Source organism: Puntigrus tetrazona, chromosome 12 (genome assembly GCF_018831695.1).
Source record: "Puntigrus tetrazona isolate hp1 chromosome 12, ASM1883169v1, whole genome shotgun sequence".
Classification (NCBI taxonomy): domain Eukaryota; kingdom Metazoa; phylum Chordata; class Actinopteri; order Cypriniformes; family Cyprinidae; genus Puntigrus; species Puntigrus tetrazona.
In genome coordinates this window covers 55,627-69,609 of record NC_056710.1, presented here as the reverse complement: position 1 = coordinate 69,609, position 13,983 = coordinate 55,627, and the positions used below count along the sequence as shown (strand labels likewise).

Below are 13,983 nucleotides of genomic sequence, written 5' to 3'. Positions count from 1 at the left end.
ACTCTTACTGTTTCTCGTCATAAACAGAGCTTTGTATGCCGTTTTCCACTTTACATCTCAATTCTGACTTTATAACTTTATTATGAATTGAGAGAGAAAAAGTCACGATAGCCTACTTTTATTTTGTATTCAAAACAGTACAAAATAGGAGCGCGGCATACAAAGCTCTGTTTATGACGAGAAACAGTAAGAGTCACATCTCCTGGTTTCCTGTGGGGCTCAAATAAGAGAAAAAAAGGCAGAATTGTGACGTTATATCTTGCAATTCTGACAAAAAAAGTCACGCTAGTCTTTTGTGTTTTGTATTCAGCGGCTTAAGATACGACGTTAGCTTTAGTCTAAAAGGTTTCACAGCATCCCGCTTGCTTTGTTTCACAAGCATTTCTTTCAGGTGTATATCCATGCGTCCTGATTAGGAGGTTATTTAAAGGGACACCAGATACTCACACGTTCATAAAGAACGGTATAGTCCTCACATTCACGTAAAGAACATCATGATGAACGTCTGATACCTGATAAGATATGTTCAGTTCTCTCCTCTGCAGCCGGCGCTGCTCGACACTGGAGTCCTGCGGCCCTGAGGACATCACACTGCACACACACACACACACACACACACACACACACACACACACACACACGTGTTTATCTGGAGCTTTGCGTCTCAGTATAGCAGACACACAGCGGCGTTACAAGCGAGCTCTAATCCCTGTAATGAGGAACAGCTCTTTCCTGCGTCACGGTTAGACAGCGAGTCTTACTGTAATCTGCACACACTCCTCGACTCGTGTGTGTGTGTGTGTGTGTGTGTGTGTGTGTGTGTCCTCCGTCAGCGAGCTCCTTACAAAGAGCTGTCACTTTCAAAAGGTAACGTAACTTCTGAGGTGCATCTTTAAGGAACTAAAAACAGCCCTAAACGCTTTTTAAAAGGTGTCTTCCCTTTAACTGTGAGAACACAGCAAACAAATAAACACAAATTTACTTGGACTTCTACTATAAATATTGAATCAAGATAAATCTACTGTACAAGTAAAAGTGACTGTGTATGTATGTATATATATATATATATATATATATATATATATATATATATATATATATATATATTATATATATAGTATTTATTTGCCAATAGGGTAAAACAAATCATTTAGCCTTTAAATTAAGATTACTTTTCTGAACCCAATTGACAGATATTTTTCTTGATTTAAGCAAAAACAAAACAAACTAAAAAAAAATATATATATATATATATATATATACACACACAGTCATTTTTACTTGTACAGTAGATTTATCTTGATTCACGAAATGTTCAATATTTACACTAGAAGTCAAATTAAATTTGTGTTTAGTTGTTTTTTATTTGTGTATATAATTTTTATTTTTTTTTAAAACAACACTTAAATCTGTCTTAAATCGTTTTAGTTGTCAAGTAAATGCATCAAGAATAAGATATTTATCGAGGCAAAAATATTTTTGCAGTGCATCCCTGCGCTCTCAGAAGAAAGAACGTATTCTTTTGCAGTGTAGCATTTAGTGACTTTAAGAGATATATATATATACACAGTATATATAGCATTACTGTGACTATAGCTAGTGAAAGTTGTAGTGAAAATGAGAAGCTAAAAGAGTTTCACCTGAGCGCTGGTTCAGTTCTTCGGTGCTGGGTGATGTCCGTCCGTCCTTCTCTCTGAGGTCTGGTCCTCCGGGACTCTTAGAGAGAGCAGGATTAACGTCTCTGGAGATTACAGCTGGCTCTCAGGACAGGTTCAACACACCGGTTATTTACAGACTTGTCTTCAGAGTCGATGCTGTGATTTTTGAATAGTAACTGACTGCGTTGCGTTTTCTGGAAAGTCATGCATTAAATGCTCTCTCACATCAAACACGAAACAACTAACGAAGAATAGGATGCAATAAAAAATAATGTTCATCTAACGCTCTTAGATAAAAAAAGTGATCCGTTATTTTGCTAGTTAGGCTCCTTAAAAAAAGCTGTGTAAAAATGCATCATTCTGAATGCTTATGCTGAATAATTATTATCAGTCAATCAATCATTTTTATTTCTATAGCACTTTTAACACAGGTTTCATCAAAGCACTGAACAGTATAAAGATGAAGAGTACACTGACAGGGAAGTATAATGAAGAGAGAGAACAGTTTCTTATTAAATGCAGAGACGGTCTCTGGATCAAATAGATGCTAATGTCTAGAAGTGAAGTGTTATCTCTCTGCTGTCTCTGGTGTTTCTTCTTCTGTGTGAGAACACACCACTAGAGGGAGATGCTCACACACACCTGATTCAAACAGCCTTCAGGCACAAAAACAGCTCCTTCATCGGCGCTTCTTTACAATAAAGTGTCATAAAACAAGTGAACACATTTAGTTTACAATTACAAAAAAATATATTCTCTTACTTAGTATTTTTGTCTTGTTTTCTAGTATAAACATACATTCAATATCTTCTTTTAACCTTTGAATTAACATTATTTTTCTTACTCCATCGACAGATATTTTTGCTTGTTTTTTTTTCTCAAAATGTAGAAAAAAAAAATGAAAAAATCTAATTCATTGTAATTTTACTTGTCAAGTAAAGGCATCTCAGATCAAGGATGTTTAGATGAAATGTTTAGAAAAAATCTAAAATGCTGTGTAGTTAATATTTTATTTGTAGTTTAAAAATCACAAGAAAAAATATCTGCACAACAGGGCAAGAAAAATCATCTTAATTCAAAGTCGAAAATATTTTTTTTCACAAAATGACTGCACTATAAATAAAAATAGGTATATTTTACATCGAAAAACTGGTAGCTGCGCTTGCCTGAATTCTACTGTAAAAAATACGGTAATGGCATTTTTGGTTGAATGGTTTTAAGTTCAATTAAAACACTAAACACCATCATGGTGAGACTCATTAACCTTTAATATGCAATAAACATTAATTTAACAGCATTACATGTAACATACAATCACAAAACTATCCGCGACTCTCTGAGATCCCGCTCCGCAGCCTATAACACGGGGATAGTCACCGGGGATATGTCTGAATACAAGGCTGCGTCGTACGGCGTGCGCAGAGCGGTAAAGGAGGCAAAGAGGCGCTACGGGAGGAAACTAGAGTCACAGTTTCAACACAGTGACTCTAGGAGCCTTTGGCAGGGACTGAGAAACATCACGGACTATAAAACGCCAACCTCCAGAGTGGAGAGCGCGGATGCTTCTCTGGCAGACGAGCTAAATAACTTCTATGCTCGTTTCGAGGCTGCAGCTAATCATGCTAGCGCCGCTAGCGGCATGATGAACAGCACGCATGCGAGAGAGCCGAGAGAAATCGCGTTCACCATTTTCGGAGCACGATGTAAGGAGGGCATTCAGAGAGTGAACACCAGGAAGGCAGCAGGACCTGGCGGCATCACAGGTCGGGTTCTGAGAGCCTGTGCTGACCAGCTAGCACCGGTGTTCACTGAGATATTTAATCTTTCCTGAAACAGTCTACAGTCCCCTCGTGTTTCAAACAGTCCACCATTGTTCCTGTGCGAAGAAACCTCAACCATCTTACCTAAATGATTACCGCCCTGTAGCTCTGGCGTCTGTAGTGATGAAGTGCTTGAGAGACTCGTCAGAGACTTCATCACCTCATCACTACCGGACACACTTGACCCACTACAGTTTGCTTACCGCCAAAACCGGTCCACGGAGGATGCCATCACACACCTCCTCCACACAACCACAAGCCATCTGGATTTTAGGAAAGGGAACTATGTGAAAATGCTGTTCGTGGACTATAGTTCAGCGTTCAACACCATAGTTCCTCCACGCTCACCTCGAAGTTGGAGGTCCTGGGACTCAGCCCATCCTTGCGTCACTGGATCACCAACTTCCTGACCGACAGACCACAAGCCATATGGATGGGAAAACACACCTCATCCTCCTCACTCTCAGCACTGGAGCCCCTCAGGGTTGTGTTCTGAGCCCCCTGCTGTACTCGCTGTACACACATGACTGTGTAGCCACTACAAACTCCACCACCATCATTAAATTTGCTGACGACACTGTCGTGGTGGGCCTGATCTCCAACAACGATGAGATGGCCTACCTTCAGGGAGATCAACAACCTGGAGAGATGGTGTCAGGAGAACAATCTTCTCCTGAACGTCAGCAAAACAAAGGAGTTAATAGTGGACTTCAGCACGAAGCAGGTGCGCTCTTACCATCCCATCATGATCGACGGGACCCCAGTGGAGAGAGTGGACAGTTTCCGGTACCTGGGTGTTCACATCACGCAGGACCTGTCTTGGTCCTGTCACATCAACACCCTGGTGAAGAAGGCCCGGCAGCGTCTATACCATCTGAGGCGCTTAAGGGACTTCAGACTCCCATCTCAGGTGCTCAGGAACTTTTACACCTGCACCATCGAGAGTGTCCTGACGGAAACATCACCTCCTGGTTCGGGAACAGCACCATGCAGGACAGGTGAGCCCTTCAGAAGGTGGTGCGGTCAGCTGAGCTCCCTGTGCTGCAGCACATCTACAACAAGCGGTGCTGTACCAGGGCCAGGAAGATCGTGGAAGACCTCAGCCATCCCAACAATGGACTCTCTTTCTCTGCTGCGTTCAGGAAAGCGCTGTTCCCTGAAGGCAAACACAGAGAGAATGAGGAGGAGCTTCTTCCCGCAGGCCATTCGGAGTCTGAACCAGAGAACACCCAGCACCTAATCACCGGGATTCCCATGTTCACCCCTCTTTCCCAGATACCCACTTACTTTGGACAATTGCACTAGCCACTTTACATTTTACACTTTATATTTTATATTCTACACTTTATTTACACTTTATTTTTTATACTTTGCTCACTTTTTATACATATTTTTATACATATTTTTTTATATTTTATATTTATATATATTTAAATTCTGTGTTCTATTTTGATGCTGGACGGTTGTAAAAAACATTTCACTGCATGTCGTACCATGTATGTATGTGTATGTGACAAATAAAATTTGAATTTGAATTTGAATTTGATAAAAAATATAACAATTTTTTGATAGTCTGATAGTCGAACCTCAGCTTCAAGAGGAACGTGGAACACTGGACCAGCTCTATACCCTCTTCAGGATGCTGGAGGGTTCCTGGGAGTTTTGCGCAACCAGTCTACATGTGTTTTGTGGATTTGGAGAAGGCATTCGACCGGGTTCCTCGTGGTGTCCTGTGGGGGGTACTCTGAGAATATGGGGTAAGGGGCCCTTTGCTAAGGGCTGCCCGGTCCCTGTATGATCAGAGCAGGAGCTTGGTTCGCATTGCCGGCATTAAGTCAGACTTGTTCCCAGTGCATGTTGGACTCCGACAGGGCTGCCCTTTGTCACCGGTCCTGTTCATTATTTTTATGGACAGGATCTCTAGGCGCAGTCAGGGGCCGGAGGGGTCTGGTTTGGTGACCACAGGATAGCTTCTCTGCTTTTTGCTGATGATGTTGTTCTGTTGGCTGCATCTGGCCAAGACCTACAGTGTGTGCTGGGGCGGTTTGCAGCTGAGTGTGAAGCGGCTGGGATGAGAATCAGCACCTCTAAGTCTGAGGCCATGGTCCTCAGTCGGACAAGGATGGCTTGCCCCCTTCAGGTTGGTGGGGAGCTCCTGCCCCAGGTGGAGGAGTTTAAGTATCTTGGGGTCTTAAGTATCTTGTTCACGAGTGAGGAAGGATGGAACAAGAGATCAACAGACGGATCGGTGCAGCTTCGGCAGGAATGCGGTCGCTGTACTGGTCTGTCATGGTGAAGAAGGAGCTGAGCCGCAAGGCTTAAGCTCTCGATTACGGTCGATCTTCCTTACTCTCACCTATGGTCATGAGCTTTGGGTCATGACCAAAAGAATGAGATCCCAGATACAAGCGGTCGAAATGAGTTTCCTTCGTTGGGTGGCTGGGCGCTTCCCCCAGAGATAGGGTGAGGAGTTCAGCCACTCGGGAGGAGCTCGGAGTAGACCCGCTGCTCCTCCACATCGAGAGAGGCCAGCTGAGGTGGCTCGGGCATCTGTTCGGATGCCTCCAGGATGCCTCCCAAGGAGGTGTTCGGGCATGTCCCACCGGGAAGAGGCCCCGGGAAGACCTAGGACACGCTGGAGGGACTATGCTCCCTGTTTAGACTGTTGCCCCGCGACCCGGCCCGGATAAGCGGAAGAAAAAAGAAGAAGAAGAAGAAGAAGAAAAATATAACTGTTTAGTTTTTCCTGTAAATTTTACAGGAATTTACTGTTAACCGTTTAACAGATTTGTATTTTTTTTCCTGTTAAAATCACAGCCATTTTTGAGAGTGTAAACAAGGGACTAATTCTTTGCAGCGTAGACCGACAGAAAGAGGAAAGAGAGACACGCCTGAATAAACAGAGGAAGAGAAGAGAGACAGACAGAGAAGAGTTAAACTCCATTCAAACTAACTGAACAACTTCTGTATTTAGAGAAGCTGTGAGTGACGGGAGTTTGATAGCAGAGCAATAAAGACACAAACACACACAGAGAGAGAGAGAGAGAGAGAGAGAGAGAGAGAGAGAGAGAGAGAGAGAGAGGCGACACGCCAAAAAAGGGCTGGAGCTGGAGAAACACACACACACACACACACACAGAGACAGACGGACACAAGGACTGAGCTTCAGGAATCATGGAGCAGGGCTGTGGATGAGCCGGATCTCCAGCATGTCCACGGGCCCCGGGCCCCCAGGGGCCACTCACGTGAACGAGCCGGATCCGAGCGCGGCGGGTCTCGCCAAGGGCCCCGTGGGCCTACAGACACTACTGGACCTGCTGGTGGGAGTTTATCAGGAGTTCAGCTCCGACGCTCTGCTCAGAGAGAAACATGTGCAGCACTTCCTACAGTGGGGTCAGTACAGTGTGTGTGTGTGTGTGTGTGTGTGTGTGTGTGTGTGTGTGTGTGTGTGACTGAGAGTGTGTGTGTGTGAGTGTGAGAGAGTGAGAGAGAGAGAGAGAGAGAGAGAGAGACAGAGAGAGAGACAGAGAGAGAGAGAGAGAGACAGAGAGAGAGAGAGAGAGAGAGAGAGAGAGAGAGAGAGAGAGAGAGAGAGAGAGAGAGCAGAGAGAGAGAGAGAGAGAGACAGAGAGAGAGAGAGACAGAGAGAGAGAGAGAGAGAGAGAGAGACAGAGAGAGAGAGAGTGAGAGAGAGAGAGAGAGAGAGACAGAGAGAGAGAGAGAGACAGAGAGAGAGAGAGAGAGACAGAGAGAGAGAGAGAGAGAGAGAGAGAGAGAGAGAGAGAGAGAGAGAGTGTGTGTGTGTGAGAGAGAGAGAGTGTGTGTGTGAGAGAGAGAGAGAGAGAGAGTGAGGTGTGTGTGAGAGAGAGTGTGTGTGTGTGTGTGAGAGAGAGAGAGTGTGTATTGATTTATGATTTATACAACCCAAATTTGAGAAATGTTGGTATGTTTTTTATTTTATTTTAATAAATTAAAAAAGTAAAAGACTTTCAAATCACACAAGCCGATATTTTGTTCTCAGTAGAACATTAAGAACACATTATAGACAGAGAAACACAGATGTGCTGCCTGCTAGAGGTCGTGAAAACAGGGGCAACAAAGGACTGAAAACAATCAGCTGGGAGAACATCTAGCACCTAATGAAGTTAATTGACCTCAGGTGTGTGACATGATTAGAGTCTCTCAGAAGTAAAGATCTCTCCGATCGGTGAAAGACTGTGTGATATTTTAAAAACAACGTTCCTCGACGTCAAACTTCAAGGGCTTTGGGAATCTCCTCAGATTCAGAGAAACTGTAGAGATCTGTGTGCAAGGGACTGAAGATCTTTGTCGGATGCTCGTGGTCTTCGTGATTCTGTCAGACGTTACTGAATGAGCTCAGGAATACTTCCAGAAACCTCTGTCGGTGAACACAAGGCACATAAAGGTTTCAGAGGAACATATGCTCCCCTCCGGATGACGTCTGTTTCTGGAAGGTCTTGAGTATTTCAGTGGGACAAAACTAAAAGACGTACTGCAGATATTACACCAGTGTGACTTCATAGAAGAAGAGTCCGGAGCTGAACTGACCCGCTGAGGTCCGGATCTCTCCCCTACAGAGAACATACATCAAAGATGACCATAAGTAGAAACAAATTCACTTTCCCTAGTTAACAAAATGTGTTTTTAAGAATGTTTTTCTAAGTTATGATAATAAGTTTATTTTTTAAATGCATCTTGATTTTAGAATTTATATGTATTTGTACAAGAAACAAGTAAAAATTAATAAGGTAAAAAATCATTTTTGGACTGATATGAGTCATATGGACTGATGTTTCCGTACTTTAATGATGCTCTTCAGTGATTTTTAAAGCATGTGTTTCTGCTCTCTGTCACTGAACGGAAAGAAGCAGCATGTGTTCAGAATGAAATCATTTTTAAGTGATCTGTCCCTTTAAGGATCACATGTATGTCACAGTGGCATTAAATGGCACTTTTAGAATTCAGTTGTTGCTGCAACAAAACAGACACACACGCGCACGCACGCACGCACACACACACACACACACACACACACACACACACACACACACACGCACGCGCACACACACACTTCTGGTCACACCCTACATGGCCAGAGAGAGACAGACAGGCTGGACACAGTTTTCCAGCTGATTCTCTGTTGATTCACGCGAGACAAACAGCGTACAGCAGGAAGGTGGTGGCCAGATTTATACAGGACATGACACAGGAAGTGATGTCACAGAGCAACAAGTGTGAAGTTCATCACACACACACATCCTGACAGAGCTAGCGAGAACTCAACAGAGGATTATTAAAATACTGCACTCTAATAACATCTATAAAAAAGAATGCAAATAGGCACAGATAATGCAAATGATGCTGGTCAGTGTGTTGTTTGTATATTCTAGCAAGTTAAAGGGATAGTTCATCCAGAAATGACCCTTGTCTTGTTGCAAACCTGTATGAGTTACTTCATGCTGATGATCTGAAAGATTCGACTGTGCGGTTACCTACATTCTTCAAAATATCTACAAAATATGAGCGCTCTAAAGTTGCTGTATACAAACCTGAATAACGGTGACGATCAAGAAAAGTGATGAGAGATTAAACATCACAACAAGTGACTAGCAATAATGAAAAAACAACAACAAAAGTGTCATTAAACTATAACAATAACCACCTCATTAATTCAGTGCATGCTGGGAAGTTTTCACACATTTCAGCAATAATGTTCAGTCGGAAACTAATTAATCGCAATCAATATCATCCAAAAGAAAAGTTTTTGTGTATGCTGTGTGTATTTATTATGTATATACACACACACATGCATGTATATACAACAAGTATGTTATGTTTATATATTCATGTATGCAAATGCATGTTTTATAAAAGAAACATCACATAATGTAAATAAGATATTGCATAATACGATTATGTGATAGAACCTTATAATTGCAAGGTGACAATTTTCCAAATATATGCTGTATGTGTGTTATTATATATACACATAATAAATATACACAACACACACACACTTTAATTGCGATTAATTGCATAAAAAAGAGAAAAAAGAGATTGTGTACTGTGTAATTTATTATGTATACATAAATACATGCATGTATATATTTCAGAAAAATAGTGTCATGGGGTGAAGAATCACACAAGGAGAGCTCAAATAAAGCCGCGGAGGGCGGGTTTATTTACAAGAAAGTGACTTAATGACAATTGAGTGGTGTTGCTCTGGTTCTGTAGGTGCTCCTGTTTCCTCTTCTGTGCAGTGGGTCCGTGCTGTGCTCCTCGTGGGCTGATCGCTCACACACTGCTGTCTGGGAAAAGAATTGAGAGAGTGGCGTTAGTGCTTGTTCTCATGGAGGAGAAGTTCTCCCAGATGCATGACTCACGCGGCTTCTCCTAATGAGCTGCAGGTGTGTCCAGGTGTTCCACGTTGGTACCATTGCGACGCTGATTGTCTTCGGACGCTGTCCCCTCCCAAGCGTTGTCCTGGTCCTGAAAGTATATGTACAGTAGAGAAGAAACAGTGACCCCTGACAGACCTGCACAAGCTGTCCAGATCCTAGAGAGACCGTCAGCGTTGACGTTGGCCCTTCCAGCTCAGGGACGCACAACAAACTGGAAGTCCTGGAGCGCGAGGAACCATCAGGTAACCTTGGCATTGGTGTCCTTGACCATCCAGTGCAGTGGCACGTGGTCGGTAACCAGTGTGAACCTCTGGCCCAGGAGGTAGCACGCAGCTCTAGGACTGCCCAGGGCCTCCTTCTCCACCACAGCGTAGTTTCTTTCAGCTGCGGTCAGCCTCCGGCTGGATGCTCCCTCCTTCCTGGACCTGGGACAGGACAGCGCCCAGTCCTGTGTCAGAGGAATCAGTCTGCAGCCGGAAGGGGGAGTTAAAGTCCAGGGCTCTAGGGACAGCCTCCAAATTCATGGGGTTGGCGTCAACAACAACGAGATTGGAAGTGGCAGGCGGCGAGCCGGTCCCTAGTCCCGACCAATTTCTTCAGTAGGTTGATGTGGAACAGCTGGTAAGCTCTTTGTCATCCAGGCTGACGTAAACGATAAGTAACCGGTCCAATTTCCAACACTGTATATGGGCCCTGCCAGGTGGCCAGGAACTTGCAGGCAGCTGTGGGGACGAGGACTATGACTCGGTCTCCGGGCTGGATCTCCCGTGGTTGGGCTGCCTGGTTGTAATGGCATTGATAGGCCTGCTGCGCCTTACTAAGGTGCTCCTGGACTCGGTCGATTCTTTCCCTCATTTCCTTAACGTGTTCGACAGTGGTCCGATGGGCAACCGGCTGCTGCTTCCAGGACTCCTCTGCCATGTCCAACCGAAGAGGAGCTCGAACAAGGTGAAGCCCGTTTCATTCCTGGGGAACTTCCCGAATCCCGAACAGGACATATGGCAACATGAGGTCCCAGTCGCACCTGTCCTCTGCGACCACTAGTCACAGCATCTGCTTCAAAGTCAGGTTAAAGTGTTCAACCAGCCCATTAGTCTGGGGATGATAGACAGTGATCCTCAACAACTTCATCTTCAGCAGCCAGCAGAGGTCAGCCATTAGCGGGACAAGAAGGAGGTACCCTGACTGGTCAGGATCTTCACTGGGATGCCGACTCAGGTGAACAGCAGGAACAGTTCCTTGGCAATGGATTTGGACTTTTGCTTTTTGGAGGAGAACTGCGTCTGGATACCGGGTGGCATAGTCGACAATCACCAGGATGCGTTCACACCCCCGGGCAGATTTAGGCAGACTTAGGGATGGGGGGCACCTGCCAGGTGGAGCAGGCTTGGCAGAACCGCTTCACAGATCCATTGAGTGGTGTTGGCTGCCCCTAGGTGACCTGCCAAGGTTCCAGGATGGTTCCCAGGATCGTACAAAGCACCACAAGCCGCAGGTTTTCACTGAGCGACGCAATAGAGCAGTAAAATGCAGGACAATAAAATTGTATGTTATAGCCTATTGCAACACGTCAAAGATAAGGTTTTGATTTTAAGTCAATTCACACTAGATGCTTTTACCCAAAGGCACTTAAACCTGAAGTATGCCTGTGTTGAAGAGGACTCAGAAGCCGTCAGAACACAGAGAAGTGTGTGTGTGTGTGTGTGTGTGTGTGTGTGTGTGCAGTGTTTACAGTCCTGCAGGGAGACTCTGGCTCCTCATGCCTGTCTCAAGCTGTCTCATGCCTTTCTTTGTGCTGGAAATGTGGAACGTTCTGTGCAGTAAAACAGTTTACGTTGTTGCCTTGGTCTCGCTCGCATTCCTGCAGCCAGGAGAGCGGCTCGAGACCAAGGCTGGAAAACTTGCCTTAAAAAAGTCTCAGACATGAGCGTGCTATTCTTAGTTCATCTGTGCTATTTCTGTGCTGCACGCTCTTAAAGGCACAGTCCGGGCCGATCAGGAGGGTTCAAGCTAACAAGAGCACTGAAACTGCAGTCAATAGGCTGCAATAAGAATCAAATTATTATTCTTTTATATTTATATATATATATATATATATATATATATATATATATATATATATGTAAGGGTAATTAATGGTTTGTCGTGCATTAAAGTATTTTAGTATTTTTAAAGTATAGTAAAGAACTATCAAAAATATTATAATATTGCATTTAATTCTGAAAAGTAACTTTTGCATTAGTTACTTTTTATAGAGAAAAAGTAATCTGTTACATTATTTTTGCGTTACTTTTTCTCACCAGGGCTGGGCTTGCTTGTTTGTTTTTAATATAAAAAGTTATATTTTGGCAAATGCAAAAGCCCTTTCACACCAAAAGTGAAATGAATCTGGATTAGGCTGAAGGAAATATGAATTCACAATTCGCTATTCAAACAAACCTGTGCTGTTTTCTGGAAAATAACATGGGAAGAAAATCCAACACTCTTTAGAAATTACAAAAAAAAAGATTTTAAAGTCATTTTTGCTTATTAGCTTAGAAACAAACACTGATTAATACAATGGTATTATATGCATACACTTTATTTGTCTTATTTAACATATTTAGTTCTTGGATTTGCGTTATATGTTGGGTTTGCATTTGACTGTTTTGCTTCATTTCGAGCAATACTGAATGACGAATATTTGTGATCATTTTGAGTAGAAACTAGGCGGGTTTCGGGAAAAAACCTGGCAACCTTTTCCTCTGCGCTAACTCCCAATTTCTCTCAACCTGGCAACATGAGAGCTGTCAGTCAATAAACGGGAAAAACATTTCTTGTGCACAGAAAAGTAATGTGTTACACTACTTTAAAAAGTAATCTGATTACGTAACTCGAGTTATGTGTACAGCTGTGGCATTGACTGTTCTCTTCAAGATATAGTAATTATTGAAGCTTTATAGTCATATTTGTCATTATAGTTACGGTCGAGTTGTGTGATGTTCTCTTTCCTCCGATATTTGCAGCGGAGCCTTTGGTCAGACAGGTGAAGAAGACTCGGATAAGCAGGAATGACTTTGACATCTTGAAGGTGATCGGCCGAGGAACCTTCAGCGAGGTGAGAGGGTTTGTGCTGGTTCTGTTATGAAAAAGATGATTATGAGTATATTGACTGATGAGTACATATGCAGGTGGCTCTGGCTCGTATGCGTGACACACAGCAGGTCTGCGCTCTGAAGATCATGAACAAGTGGAACATACTGAAGCGTGGAGAGGTAACCAGCAAAAAATAGATTCCTAGCTAACAAAAAGATGTTCTGAGAACATTTCGCTAGCGTTGTGAAAATGTTATTTAAGTGTTCTCTGAACTGAAAAAAACTTTAAGCAACATTCCAGTTGATCATTTTGTCATGTTTAATATTTCATGTTTAATATGAGAATGTTACATTTGAATGTAATGCTCTGAAACAAGTAGCATTAAAAACATTAGTTGAATGTCCTAAACTCTTTTAGAAATATAATATACCTTGGAAAATGTATAAATAACATTTTTGTGCTAATATTTTGAGAACATTATTATTCATTTGAAATAAGCTAATACAATAATTTAATTACTATTTGGTAAGAAGTCTGGGGCTTTGTTTTTAAGAAGATTATCTTCAAGAATTTGAGCGCTTCTTAAGTTAATAAAAAAGATATGAAAAATTTAAAAGATATGAAATATATTGTTCATTTTTTTTTTAATAATAAGGCAATGCAAAATTTCTTCCTAAGGCGTGAATCTGGCGTTCGAAAGAATGTTCTGTTAATGTTACTGAAAGAATGTTTGTTCGTAACTTTGAGAGAACGTTAGCTAATGTTCTGAGAACGTTTCCCGTTAACCGGGTTTAATAATACGGTAGTGTGTGTGTTCAGACGGCGTGCTATCAGGAGGAGCGAGAGGTTCTGCTCAAAGGAGACCGGCGCTGGATCACTGAACTACATTACGCTTTCCAGGACGACGATTACCTCGTACGTCACTTCACACAACCGACTCACTGATTCACTGATTCACTGATTCACTGATTCACAGCCTGACCTGTTTCCACTTTCGTTTGAATCAGA

The 13,983-nt window shown here is 42.8% G+C and overlaps 1 protein-coding gene across 2 annotated transcripts in view; it reads left to right on the top strand.

Moving 5' to 3' along the window:
- The first annotated feature begins 6,566 nt into the window (after positions 1-6,566).
- Positions 6,567-13,983, top strand: part of LOC122355847 (myotonin-protein kinase-like) — a 19,032-nt gene continuing 11,615 nt past the window's right edge. For both annotated transcript variants that reach the window (XM_043254421.1, XM_043254420.1), the window contains exons 1-4: positions 6,567-6,871; positions 12,906-12,997; positions 13,071-13,154; positions 13,795-13,890. In XM_043254421.1, coding sequence (XP_043110356.1) covers positions 6,670-6,871; positions 12,906-12,997; positions 13,071-13,154; positions 13,795-13,890 — 474 coding nt within the window. In that variant the 5' untranslated portion in view covers positions 6,567-6,669. The remainder of the gene's footprint in view (positions 6,872-12,905; positions 12,998-13,070; positions 13,155-13,794; positions 13,891-13,983) is intronic.